The sequence below is a fragment of the Apodemus sylvaticus genome, chromosome 11 (assembly GCF_947179515.1).
Source record: "Apodemus sylvaticus chromosome 11, mApoSyl1.1, whole genome shotgun sequence".
Lineage (NCBI taxonomy): Eukaryota > Metazoa > Chordata > Mammalia > Rodentia > Muridae > Apodemus > Apodemus sylvaticus.
In genome coordinates this window covers 72,970,525-72,984,266 of record NC_067482.1, presented here as the reverse complement: position 1 = coordinate 72,984,266, position 13,742 = coordinate 72,970,525, and the positions used below count along the sequence as shown (strand labels likewise).

At 49.9% G+C, this 13,742-nt stretch overlaps 1 protein-coding gene across 2 annotated transcripts in view; it reads left to right on the top strand.

Moving 5' to 3' along the window:
* Positions 1-13,654, top strand: part of Stx18 (syntaxin 18) — a 94,411-nt gene extending 80,757 nt beyond the window's left edge. For both annotated transcript variants that reach the window (XM_052198145.1, XM_052198146.1), the window contains 5 exons: positions 2,265-2,353; positions 8,807-8,865; positions 9,899-9,968; positions 12,215-12,295; positions 13,091-13,654. In XM_052198145.1, the coding sequence (XP_052054105.1) occupies positions 2,265-2,353; positions 8,807-8,865; positions 9,899-9,968; positions 12,215-12,295; positions 13,091-13,186 (395 nt within the window). In that variant the 3' untranslated portion in view covers positions 13,187-13,654. The remainder of the gene's footprint in view (positions 1-2,264; positions 2,354-8,806; positions 8,866-9,898; positions 9,969-12,214; positions 12,296-13,090) is intronic.
* The last annotated feature ends 88 nt before the right edge of the window (positions 13,655-13,742 follow it).

Genomic DNA, 13,742 nt, shown 5'->3' with positions numbered 1-13,742 from the left:
AGGCACACTCAGTCACCCAAAGAGCAGAGTGATGAGTGTTCCGGCACACTCTGGACTCTGCAGTCATTGGAGTGTGTGGGATGGGAGCTTGGTAGAACCTACAGCCTTGAGGCTGGAGAGCTGGTGGAAGGGGCCTTGCTGCCTGAGGTGGATGCAGCCCCACATACAGTCTGACAGCAAGGGCGTCCACACACGTAAAGGTGTGGGGCTTTTGGTGCTGGCTTGCTAGGTGTTGAGGTGGAAAGAGGGTGTTGATGGGTGACAGGAAGAGCTTAGGCCTAGGAGTTGGCAGGTCTCAGGAAACAGGCAATGCAGAGCCTTGGCCTGGGTACACCTCTGTAGGACGTGGAGGGGAGAGGAGGGGAGAAGCAGGCCAGGCAGGCCAGGGAGAGACCTGCACCCAGCTTTCATGTGCTGTCTGTTTCCCGGCTACGCTCTTCTTTCTACCTCAGGTTTGTTGTTGACAGGGAAAATCCTCCTCTCCAGGCAGCTGCTCTCCTTCACATGGTGTGTCTGCCCTTCCCACCATGCCAGGAGAAAGTGTTTCTTCCTGTGCGTGAACACCTGTTAAGTTTTCTGCCAGTGACAGTTTTCAGGCCTGGCCTGTGTGCATGTGTCTTTTGCTTACTTTGCCTTTCAGTATTTATTTTCTTTTGAAACCTGAGATGTCGCCCACATAAGCATGTTCTGGCACCAAACAAGGTGGTAGGATCTAGGCAAGGGATGGTCTCCTGTCTGTCGTGCTCCTTCTGCCACTTGGCACTTGTCATTTAGTCAGCAAGTTCGCACATCTGCTCCTGGTTGGCCCACCTCCTCCAGCATTGAGGCCTTTCCTTTAAACACCCTGCCTGGCAAGGCTGCATTCCTCATGTCTGCAGTAATTGTTTTCCATCTTGGTTTCTGGGTATTCGGATGTGTTCCTCTAGTGAGTCAGGCCTCCGGCCCCTGCGAAGCTCAGTGTGGCCAGGGGAGTGTCCTAGGAAAGAAGTGGGACAGAGGGCAGCAGAGTGTCCTGGGGACCTCAGGAAGGAGTAGCTTGAGCGAGTTAGTCAGCACCTAAAAAAGAAGCTTGGACCGCTTTAGGCAGAAGGAATAGTTAGAACACATAAACCACTAAAGCCAGAGTGATGGAGACCCGTGTGGAATGTAGTCAGTAGGCCCTGGGGGTTAGTGAGGAGCACAAATTACAAGAAAGAAGGTTGTGGAGGCTGGCTGCGGCAAGACCACAGACAGCCTGGGATGCAGGAGGGCATCTGGGTCTGACTGGTTGGCTCAGGATGCTGTGAGCACTGCTTCAGGCTGAGTCCTCAGGCCCAGATCAGAAGAGAGCACAGACCTTCTCCGTGCTGATGTAGCTAGTTCATGGTTGGATCTGTGTTCATGATGGGCTTTATGGTTCTGGTTTTGTTTTGTATTCAAAGGGGAAGGGAAGAGAAATCTGAGATGAGGCCCATACTGAAGCCAAGTAGGAGACAGACGTCACAGGGGTGTGAGTGGGCTGGGTTCACACCCAGAGTGTGGCTCAGAACAGTGCCACTCTGCCTGAGCATGCTTTGTGATGTGGGTGTTTTCTCATGTCTGAGGCTCTGGGTCACCTGCTCTCAAGTATAGGTCCCTGTTGGATGAAGCTGTGTTTCTAATAGTAGAAACTTCCATGCAGATTGGGCCTATTCCACCTCCTCTAGACTCTGCTGTGGCAATGTGTTTTCCCAAACAAAACCCCTTGAACTCTGACCACCCCACAGGCCTAAGCTCAATAGGAAATTCATTGAGGCTAAGGAAAGGAAAAGGATGTAGCATTTGCCTTTGAGTCCCTGTCAAAACAGTGATGGAGCCCAGGGACAGACACTACAGCACATAGGGACCTAGAATCACCTTTGGAATCAGGCTTGTCATGGTCTCCACTGAGCAGCCCTTCCTTTCCCCCAGACAGCCCTACTTCTATGTATAGACAACACCCATCATGCTGGGCAACAGTTCTCTAGGCACCTGTGCTGTTGAAGGGGTGTTGTGTGCTTGCCTTGTCATGAGCAGGTTTTCTAGATGAAAATGTCCATGTTTTACTATGTGTGGCTATTCTGGAGGACTTACTAGGCCATGGGCTGGGGCATGAGCTGTTGCTGTGCACTAGCTAGTTCGATACGGACCATGCCGCTGAACGCCACTCTCCTAGGGGTCTTCATTTGCCTGTTTCTCCAGCTCCTATTCTGAGTAATTAGCTGGCTTTCTAGTTTTGTCCACTTTACTGTTTCCTTTCTTAACAGAAAAGACTTTGGCTGAATCACAGCCCGAACTGGGAACCTGGGGCGACGGCAAGGGTGAAGATGAGCTGTCTCCAGAAGAGATACAGATGGTAATCCTAACTGCTTCTTTTTAGCTGTCTGTCTCAGACTTTGAGTAAGTGGGAGCTTGTGCAAATGTCCTTTCCCTAATTTGGTACTGAGCTTTAAAAGCATAAACACATTTTAGATACACTTACCCACTTAATATCCTACTTCCTGTTAGGCTTTTCACGATGTCAGTTCACAGTAGCAGAATTTCAACAGAAGTTAGCTTGGATGGTCTTGCTAAGTGTCTTTACCAGCAGGATGGTAAGCATGCATTTTAAATGTGGCTTTTACGTGTGCAAAGATGGTGCCTATACTCTGTTGAGTCTCTGGTATTACAGAAATGAAAGGAAGCATGTTGATGGCTGGAGGGTGACAGGACAACTATAAGGACAATGATGATCTCCTGGTGCCCCCCCCCCCCCCCCCCCCGCTTGTGCTAAGTGCTATTATTTGTCTTTTCTGAGTGGTTTCAGGGGACAACGTTTTGGTGATAGCTTCCCAAATGGCAGCCTCCTGGCTTAGCAGTATTGACAATGAGCTTTTTAAGGTTCATCTCCCTGGACCTTCTTCAGGCCTGCAGTATTCGTCATCTCCCTGTCCTTGGCAAAGGGCAGAAAAGGCCTTGCCGGCTTCCTCAGGACTACCTTCCACAGTGCCAATGGTGACACACAGCATGATTTTAAGACACTCCTGTCATTATTAGTTGTCAGAGGGAATACAGTCTGTGTTGAAACTCATTTGTTATTTTCTGCCTCTAATGTAGCATTCCCGGGTAACACATGACCCTGCCTCATCCCTGTCTACAGTATTTCTAGAGGACCTCCTCTTAGCCCTAAGGTGCCTCTAGCCCAAGCCTTAAACCCTATGGCAGTCTATATCTTCCACCATGTCCATGGCACTTTCAAGATGTCTGATATGGAATTGTCAACTCCTGCTCTCAGTGCCCCAGTACCCAGATCCATGACTGCCCCCATCAGAAATCTCCTAAGTGTCTGGTCCTCTCACATCTGTCCTTAAAGGGATAGCTCTCCATCATCAACCCTATGCAGCATCCTTATTGCCTTACTAAGAGCAGTCAGTCAGAGTGCATAGAAGTTCCGGATGAAGGCAGCTGTGGGCTGCGGTGGGCTGAGTCCATAGCCCTTTCTTTGGCCTTGAGGTAGTGACTCCTTAAGCTTCCCAAATCTTGGTTTTCACCTGTTTATGCTGCTTTCTAGAAGAAAAACTTTTTGTTTCAAGCAAGGTGAAACAGGAAGTTGAGTAAGAGACTCTGAGCCCGGGCCGGGCAGCTAATTCCGAGGAAGCAGAAATGTGAACTGGCCTTCTGTACCGTTGACAAGAACCTGAAGCATTTACACTACACTCATCAGTCACTTACCAACTTAGCAGCCATATGCAGTCACTGACCTGGGGCTAAGGCAATGATAGTGAGCCACGATTCAACTCACTGATGACAGCATAGTAGAGAAGGGGACAGAATACAGTAGGACACAGGGGCAGCTGGCTGGTCAGAGAGGACAAGAGGTTACACTGGAGACATGATAGGAGTCAGACAGCAGTGGGGAGAAGAGCCTTTTCCAGGGATATAGCCAGTAGCACAAGCAGCTTTCTGAAAGGCTGAAGGCTATGCTAAGGCCAGAGCCTATTCTTACTAGATGGGAGGGCTTCTGTTTACCACAGGCTCTCCTGTCTCAGAGGCTGGGAAGCAGACAGCAGGGTGTCGGCCATTTATGTCATAGTCTTCTGAGACGGTGGAGAACTAGAGCTGGGGACCAGGCCGTCAGCTGTGAGCCCTCCCCTCACTAACCGTGGAACTTGGGAAGCAAACGAGCCTCCGTGGGAATGAAGCTTGTCAGAATGGATGCCCTGCAGAACTAGAGAGTCATAATTGAGATCCACTCAACACAGCTTGCCACACAACTGAAGACAAGCATTAGGATGAGTCTCTCTCCCAAGTCTGTGGTCTTTCATGTCCTGCTGTCCCAACCAGACCATTCACCAAAAGACTGGTATTGTAGCCTGCGGTACTGGCGCCATATAACCAATGTCAGGGGCAGAAGGATGTCACAAACTTTCTATAACCAGCTACTTAGTGTTCGCCTAATGACGTTCTTGTTGGGGAGTAATTGCTGAGAATCATATTGTAAAATCTGACTAGCTAAGATTCAAAGGCCCAATCCTGAAAATGATAGGCAGGAGTACTATATTATTGGTTTTATGATGAAAGTAGTTTAGCAAATTGTGGTCATAATTCATAATGAGTTTTGGAGCTTTTCCTCAGGGTGGAATAATGAATTAAGCCCTATACTGGCAATTTAATTGTTTAATTGAAACAAAAAAGCTGTTTCTAGGTGTTGCAGAATGGCTGCCGGATGTCGTTTGCATACACGATCACTCTCCAGGTGGACGTTATAGTACAGGTGGATGGGACCTTGAGCCAGCAGAGGTTTATGGCAGGCTCAGTGAGACTCAGTTGTTTTCTAATGTCAACATCAAGAAGATTGCTCTCCTCCAGAGCCCACATTACTCTTACAAGTGCCCCATTCATTGTACTCAAGCAAACTCACCTTTATTTATTGATGTGTTCATTGAGGTAACTTTGAAAGACACAACTGTGACCTCTTTCTTAAAACTGTATAAGATGAGTCTGCAGCAGGTGTCCCCGGAGGCAGCTCATGGCCCCCAGGCAGTCAGCTGGCACGGATTTCATACTGAGGCCCAGCACAATTCATATATCAAGAACGGAGGTAGTGGTAGAGTCTGAGTCCTCCCTTTCCTCTCTGGACACCTTGAGGTGGGAGCACTTCATCCTGCCTTATTTTTTAGTCAAAGGCCTTGGCAGTAGTGACTTTCTTTGTAAAACTTAGCAAAGGGGTAGATTGAAAACAGGGTTTCAATAGAAAGATATTACTAATGGACTTGTGTCTTTTAAACCAGATGAGAAGCCCTTTCTAGAGGCCAAGTAGAAAGTCTAGTTGACCACTGAGTCAGATAGTAAAGGGAGCTTTTGCTTAGCGCACTGTGTTTGCACCATGGCTGCCCTGAGTACTTCCACCTGGGGTATGTTACTTAGCCTCATCCAGGAGGGCGTATTGCAGATCCCACTGTGTGGGGAACCATAGACACCTGTTTGGGGGCACCTGAATCTCAGGTCCTAGATCCTTAGGTGATGCTGATAAACCAGTGGTAGGGGGTGCATCTGAAATCTGAGCACGTACAGGAAGATCCTCAGATACATAGTTATAAGGCAGCCTGGGACAAGTGTGAGGCCGTTTAAGAGAAAAAGACTGCTGCTGCTTAGCCGTTCTTGACCATAACAGATCCCTGAGAACAGCTCCTCAAGGGAGGAAAGCTTTACTCAAGTGCTCGGTGTCAGAGGCTGTGTGCTGGGTCTGTGATGAGACAGTAGCATGGCAGAAGGGCATGGTGCTAATCTCCCAGCTACCCCAAGGATAAGCCCCTAAAGGACCTACCTCTGCCAACTGGACCCACCCTCAGGTACTTCCTTCATCATTCTGAATCAGTCACTGAATAATTCAGTGACTCGGCCAGAGCCTTAATGATCTGATAATCTCTCATTGGCTGGATGCGCCAGCTGGAAACCAACACCAAACCAGCCATGAGCATTTTTCAGGAAAGAACTCATATCTAAACATAGCACATTAATTGATAAATATCTCTTAGACTGTGGTCATGTTGTATCTCTGGGCATACAGACATCCTGCTGTGGTGTTGACCTCGGAGACCAAGGCTTGGTTCAGCCCTGTGCCTGGCAAAGTCTCACCTATGTGAGGCAACATTGCTGCACAGTCAGAATGACCTTAGAAGGACTGTCCATACATTTTCCAGAGCCTGACAGAGTGAAACAGCAAAGGGCCACAGCTGCTCCATGAATCTGAGGTGAAAGGGACCGCCAAGCATCTCCCTGCTCACTTTAAAAACCTGTTTGGAATCTGTCCCAGAGAGTACTCAAGTAGACAACATACATATCTTAAAAACCTCACTGCCTAAGTCCTACTCTTCCCATTTTGGTGACAAAGGCAGAAGGACAGCAATTGAATTACTCAAAAAACCTGCCCAAAGACATACAGTTTCAAAGATGAAAGGACTAGGATTCCAGCTGCAATGTCATTCCTCAGGGTCAAGGAATGATAAGGCTCACCACTGTCCACAAGGAAACTGATGGCCACCCAAAGGTGCCCTAGCTAGGGACCGCCTAACCACGGTCATGGGCTCTCTCACCTGGCTTCCATGCCAGGAGGAAGATGGCCATCATGGCAACCCTGCCACTCAAACTTTGGGGCAGGCCTGCCAGTGAATGTCCATGCCTGGGCCGTGGGAGACTTCAGTAAATGGTGACCTTACACTTGCTTAAAGCAGTGGTTCTCAACCTATGGCTCATGACGCCTCTGGGCCTCTAACAATCCTTTTACAATCCATCAGAAAACACAGGCATTTACATTTTTTTTTTCTGAAACAGGGTTTCTCTGTGTAGCCTTGGCTGTCCTGGAACTCACTCTGTAGACCAGGCTGGCCTTGAACTCAGAAATCTGCCTGCCTCTGCCTCCCAAGTGCTGGGATTAAAGGCATGCACCACCACTGCCCAGCTACATTAAAATTCTTGACACTAGCAAAATTTGTTATGAAGTAGCAACAAACTAATTTTATGGTCTGGAGTCACAACATGAAGAACTGTATTAGAGGGTTGCAGCATTAGGAAGACTGAGAACCACTGGTTCAGGGTTTGGTCTGTCTGTCTGCTTTTATTCCATTCCCTTTTAACCGGCCCTGTAGTGGGAGCTGCTCGACTGAAACTCCTGAGCATGTCCGAGCCCTCGCTTCACCCCTTACCACATGGGATGGCTTGCGCAGCTACTTCTGTGCCTTGATGGGCTGGGTATTTCTGAGATGGCATACAGAAGTCCTGGGGTCAGGAAACCTGTGCCTTTGCCTGACTGCTGAGGCCGGTGTGATGCTTTCAGAAGTGTCAGCTGCTAAGGCTTAGAAAGGCAGCACAGCCCTGTATCTCATGCATGGGTGTGAGGAAACTAAAGGGCTTTGTTCCAGTAGTAAGTCACCTAGACTGATAGTTAATCATGTTTAGGAACAGTTTCAAAGCATCTAAGGACAAGATTTAAAAGGGCAGGACCATATTTTATCATTAGGGGAAAAAAGAAAGAAAGGAAATGCCTCCCTGGAAAACAAACCTGAGCATACCTGAGGGAATTGGCGCATGTAAATTAGCACCTACAACTGAAGTAATTACACATGCTCAGGAAATACTGGCCTCCTAAGTCACTGCTGAGCGGACAGTTAAGAGCTGATGCCTTCAGACTCAAAGTGAAGTTTTTCTTCTTTTAGCTGCTCTCTGTGAGGCCTAATGACAAGCCATTAGTAATCCTGTCTCCACAGTCTGCAGGGCAGCCTGCTGTGACTCCAGCCACCCCATCCATCTTCCAGTCCCATTTTCTGAGCTGATGAGTCGAGGGGAGAATGAGGCCTCTTTGTGTTCTGATGGGCAGCAGGGTTTGTGCAGGACTTAAGGATAAAGAAGAAAAGTGGCTCTGCCCCTTGAAGAAGATGGGCCTTCAACAAGTTAAGAAATGTCACAGTGAAGCTGATGCAGGGGGATCCAGAGAAGGCGCTTCCATCTGCTATGACCAGGCCTTAACATGGCACCTGTGCTGGAGTCCCCAGCCAGTCAGAAGAGATGGGATGTGACATGCTCCTGTGTCCTGTGGAAGTGGCTGAGGCTGCTACCACAGAGGTGAACATCGGCTGGATCACAGATCTATGTACCTGAGGCCTCTTCTGCTGGGCCAGGTAGAGCCAGCAGGGAAGCAGGGAAGCCACCAGGAAGACTGGTGTCATGGGCAGTGGGGTACTGAGCCCAACATGAGGAGCCATGTGTTGCCTGAGTTCTTTTCAGACTTTATTCCATAGAAAGAATGTTAGGATGAGTCAGTATAAAGTGGGGTAAGGTTTACTCTAAAAAGGCAGTGTTGCTATCTCTGGGCAGTGGGCAGCCCTGGTGCTGTAACACAAGACTCTTGGGGTCACAGGTCTGTCCCTGTCACAGGCCAAGGAGCCTGCCAACCTCTGCCCCACAGTCTTCCCCACACCAAGTTCTCTGCCTAAACTGCTGCACCTGGAGAGAGGTGGCAGCAGGGAATGTGAGCAGAGAGCGAGTGTGAAACTGCACAGGCATGTCCCTCTGCCCAGCCGCTAGTCCAGGTGTCCGCTGCTCTGTGTTAGACCCAGGAGGACTCGGAAGCCAACATAGCACAGCTGGTCTTTGGGCTGGCTAGCATTTTCTTCCCAGAGTATGGTATTTTTCAGACAATCTGCAGGCAATACCCTGTGCTGGCCAATGGGGCTGGGCAGTGATCCTTAGACGGTGGGTGGAGGGTCAAAGGTTCCTTCTTGCCCCTTTCTTGAGCCCCATCTGATATCATGCTGTGTGTGCTTCTTTGCAGTTTGAACAAGAAAATCAACGGCTCATTGGTGAAATGAACAGCTTGTTTGATGAAGTGAGGTATGTATGGAGCTGGTTGCTTGATGACAGCTTTCCCAGATACTGGGGGCTTTTCCCTCTTGCTTTGCCATCCATGCACCCACGTGCAACAGGGCAGGGCTGGTCCTGTGGGAGGAGACTGGCTGCGACAGTAAACAGCATGCAGAAAGAGCACACACAAAAGACAGTCTGCCCCAAATGTGGAACCATACCACTAGCACAGGGCTGCTTGGGTGGGGTGGCTGTGAATGTGAATGCAGGGCGGGCCTTGTTCCAGGAGCGCCTCTTCCAGGTGACCAGGCTCATATCCACTTGTCAGTGAGCCTCAAGGGCCTGTGTTCCACAGGAGTGTTGCTGTGCTGTGGAAGCAACAGCTGAGTCTTTGCACAGCCCTACTCCATCCAGGGCGTGGTCCCTCAGGGTAGGGGTACTCCTTGGGACAGCCCCAGGGGTATTTTGTCACAGAGGTGGCTCTCTTAGGCCTCCTCTGCCCACCCACCTTGCTGTTCTTCTCCATGCCCTGATACTGTGCCTTCCATGTCTCCGGTCTGCCCTTTCCATTTGTGTGCTACAGGGAACCCCAGCTCCCCTCACACCTTTCTCCTCCAGGCCACTCCCTCATCCCCAGCTGTGCTGGAGTAGAGAAGGTCAGCCTAAGCCAGCTTCCACTCTAGACCCTCAGCCCAGCCCTCCCCCTGGTGGAAAGGGCTCACCCCATGTTTCAGGTCAGACAAGCACTTAGTTGCTAAACCAGATGGGGTGATCCCAGACTGAACTGGAGCATTTTCTTGCCCCGAAGAGCTGGCTTGAGTGGCAAATGTACTTGTTTAAAGATGGGCTTCGGAGTGACTGTGCCTGTGGCTCTCCAGCATGTAGCACATGGAGACCAGGCTATGCAGAGGACTTACCGTGCCTGCCCAGCTCCTCCCCGTCTGGCATGCCTGCCCTTCCTCTCGTGCCATCACTTCAATGTTTCCTTCAGAAATGTGTACCATTCATCTTAGATTACCAGGAGCTAACAGCTAACATGTCACCTGTCAACTCTTTTTTGAAGGCAAATCGAAGGGAAAGTCGTTGAAATTTCCAGACTCCAAGAGATATTCACCGAAAAGGTTTTGCAACAGGTAAAAGGACCCAGAAGAGGCCTAGCAGTTTTGAGTTTTGTCTTAGGACTGACAGAGAGCTCGGAGCCCTCTTCCAGAAGCCTCTGAGTGATGCATATTAGACAGTGCCATGTTCTATTAACCCCACTCAGAGCACCCTGGCATAGCTTCCAGTCTCCCCACAGCAGTCCTCTGGGGTACAGCTGGGAGCTCTGTGTGTGGCACAGCTTAGGAGCAGTGGCCCCTCGAGCTAGAGCATGTGGAGAAAGTAGGGTGCAGTCCAGGACTGGGAGCCAGGCAGCCCCCCCCCCCCACACCATCATTACCCATCTGTAGAAAGGTTTGAGACCACGGGACTGCTATTCTGCCCACGGGTAAGCACAGAAAGGAGGCCTGCACGGTGCAGAATGGAGAGCTGCTTTTCAATCCACTGTGCTCCAGAAATTAGGCACAGCCTCTCAGTCAGCCCATGCTGCCTGCTGGAGCACAACTAATAGGGGTAGGATTGCTCCCGAGTGAACTTAGGACTGAAAAATCCCTTGCTCTTCTCTCTGGCATATTGGCTCACTCACACCTGCCTAAACCTCACAGCAGAGGTGAGTCAGCATGGAGTGGGTAGAAGCTAACAACAGTTGGGAGTTCGAGGTTATAAAAGTAAGATTCACAGGGATCTTTTCTAACAGAAAAAAAAAAAGATATCAGTACACTGTAGCTGTCTTCAGACACACCAGAAGAGGGCATTGGATCCCATGACAGATGATTGTGAGCCACCATGTGGTTGCTGGGAATTGAACTCAGAACCTCTGGAAGAACAGTCTGTCCTCTTAACCTCTGAGGCAACTCTCCAGCCCTATTCATAAGTATCTTAAAGATCTAGCCAAGTCACGTGTGCGAAGACCATGAGCCCTGGAGATAGACTTTGCACAGACCCTTGGCCTAATGGCCGTGTTGCTGCATAACAGATGAAGCCATCAAAGCAAGCTCCTGGCACAGCAGCTTCCTTTGGGGAGAGTTGCCTTGGCTGAAGCATACAGCTTTTAGGGTGACCAGGCTGCAGTCTGGGCAATCCACCGTGTGCTGTGGCCAGTACTTTTCCTAAGCCCGTTATGTGAAGTACAGCTGGTGCTCCAGGCCTCACTCTCAGAGCCAACAAGTAGTACCACTGATCTACCTGGCCAATGGCAGGCCTTTCCGTGGGACTCTGACCAAGCCAGATGGTGCCCTCTAGTAACATCACATGTGTCACCAGAATATGTCCTCTACATGGTACTCCAGTGACATATCCTGGCTAGCCATACAGGAAAGGGAATCACAGTGTTTTAGGTTCCAGTACTCTGCCTTCTACCAAGCGACATCAGCTGCCGCTGCAGTGACTGCCCCAGAGGCCTAGGCAGACAGCCCCACTGAGAAAGAAGAGAGCTGCCCTAGGGGAGGTGTGGTGTGTTAGGAGGTTGGTGTCTCTCTGAGTCCACCAAGGGCCCCTTGAACTGTGAGGCCTTGAAAACCATGTTTATGTTGATGCTTTGGGCTGTTTATGGTAAACTCCTCAGCTCCTGCTCTGATGCTCTCTACAGTGTCACTGCCCACATGCTATGTGCACTCTAGTGATGTCTCTACTGGGAGCTGGGTGATTGAAGCCTGCCTTCCATTCCAAAGCATTATACCAGAAAGGGCTCCCCTTGGCAGGAAGTTCAAAACAATATCACATGGCTGGTATGGTAGGGTCTTCAATAGCATTGTCTCATGAATAGAGACCAGACCCCCTACTTCCAAGTTCTCAGCATCTACACAGGGCATTTGCGGCCAGCAGGTCATGTCTTGTTCTAACTCTTACCCATTTAGCAATGTGTTCAAATACGCTGCTTGGATGGCTAATGTGTTTCAAAGCCTGTAACATCATGAATCTGGCTTCTAGACCTTATAAAGAATAAACAATGCTGGAGGGGAGTCCAGAATCAGCAGTTCATATTTGTCCTTGTCACTTGCTGAGTAACACAGGAGAGATAGCAGATAGTGTGAGTTGTACAACCTGAGAAGAGCCTTATCCTAGTCCTGCCACTCAGACAGTATGTGACCCTCTCTCTGTAAGCTAGTAAACATCTCTGAGCCGTAAATTTCCCTCTCTTTGTATTGGGTGAGGCCCACCTCCCAGGCTGTGTGGGTGCAGCCTCTAGACCTTAGAACTTGGCAGCCAGTACTTGCAGAAAAATGTCTTCTTTATGGAGGAAAGAATGGCTGAGTTTCCCTGATAATCTTTCCTTCCACAGGAAACAGAGATTGACAGCATTCACCAGTTAGTCGTGGGGGCAACTGAAAATATTAAGGAAGGCAATGAAGACATTCGAGAGGTGGGTACCTGGTGCTTTCCGGCCTGGTGTGGCCCATCACTGCATCCCAGCAGCCTGAATCTCACTAGTGAGGCTGTCCAAGAGTACTGCGTAGTATTCTGGGCCCAGCTTACAGCTGTCGCCATGGGTTTATAGTCAGGACCAGCCTAGGAGCATGTGTTCATAAGACCTGCTGGCTAACTCCAGCTGCAAGGACAGTGGGTGGGGGAACATCAAGTAGGGTCATGACAATCTGAAACCAAGGATGAGGCCACAGAGAGTAGGAGCCCAGAAACTAACTGTGGAGGGCAACTAGCCTTATGAGCCAGCTGTCTCTAAATCCCAGACCTCCTGGTTGTCCCTGTGTGACCAGACAGACATCACTGGAAAACCCAAGCCCTGGTTCAAATGGGAGTAGTCCCTGGGGATTGAGTCCTGGGAAGTGAAACTTTGCCCAACAGAAGAGCTTGAAAGACAGAGTAGGCAAAATGGCTCAGTGGATAGAGGTGCTTGCTGCTAGGCGGGTCAACCTGATTTTAATGTCTGAACTCCACATGCTAGAAGCAGAGAATTAACTCTACATTTTCCTCTGACCCTGTCCCCACATACACTATGGCATGCATTCCCACGTACCTACCATCGAGACAAATGTAATTTTAAATGAAATGCAAGGCTTTTCTTCTCTGTCAGGTGCTATGCACAGTGGCTTTTTGTTCTACCCATCTAAGGAGAGCGTGGGAGTCAGAGGTGTGTGCGGACACCTAGGGCTTCTGCAAGCAGTCCAGGGTGGTGCTGACACCTGTGCTTCCCCGCCAGGCCATCAAAAACAACGCAGGCTTCCGAGTGTGGATCCTCTTCTTCCTCGTCATGTGCTCCTTTTCCTTGCTCTTCCTCGACTGGTATGACAGCTAGCCCACCAGGGCCAGGCCTGCGCCATGCCTGGACACACCATGTGCCAGCATGTGTCTCATCTGCCGAGGAGCTGTGAAAGCTTGTGGTCCAAGGGCTGGGAAAACATGGCCCCCAAGCCAACCTTTGGAACCTCTCAGGACCTGGAAATACATGGAGTGCAAGTGCCCTGTATGGTCTTCAGGGTGGAAGATCAAGGCAGCCAGAAGCTGCACCTTCAGGACAGGCCACAAGCATGGTGGGGGCTGGGCAGAGCAAGGATATGGCAGGCCTCCTGCCCCTGATACAGGCTCGGGGCCCCATCTCCTGCCCTTCCCACACCAGTAGCTTCAGGGGAGAACATGCCTAATGTTGCTAAAGTTATCAGGTCTTGGTTCCTTGTGGCATCTAATGTGTGCTGATACATGGCCATTTTGTCATAGAAAATACTTCACCTCTGCCTTGACAAGCTAATAAACACAATTACAGCCACTTACTGCAGTCAGTGAGTCTCCACTGAGGCCCTTTGGCCACCACCTGGCTGGACAGGCAGGCTCTGGTGTCCTCTACTAGGCCTCTC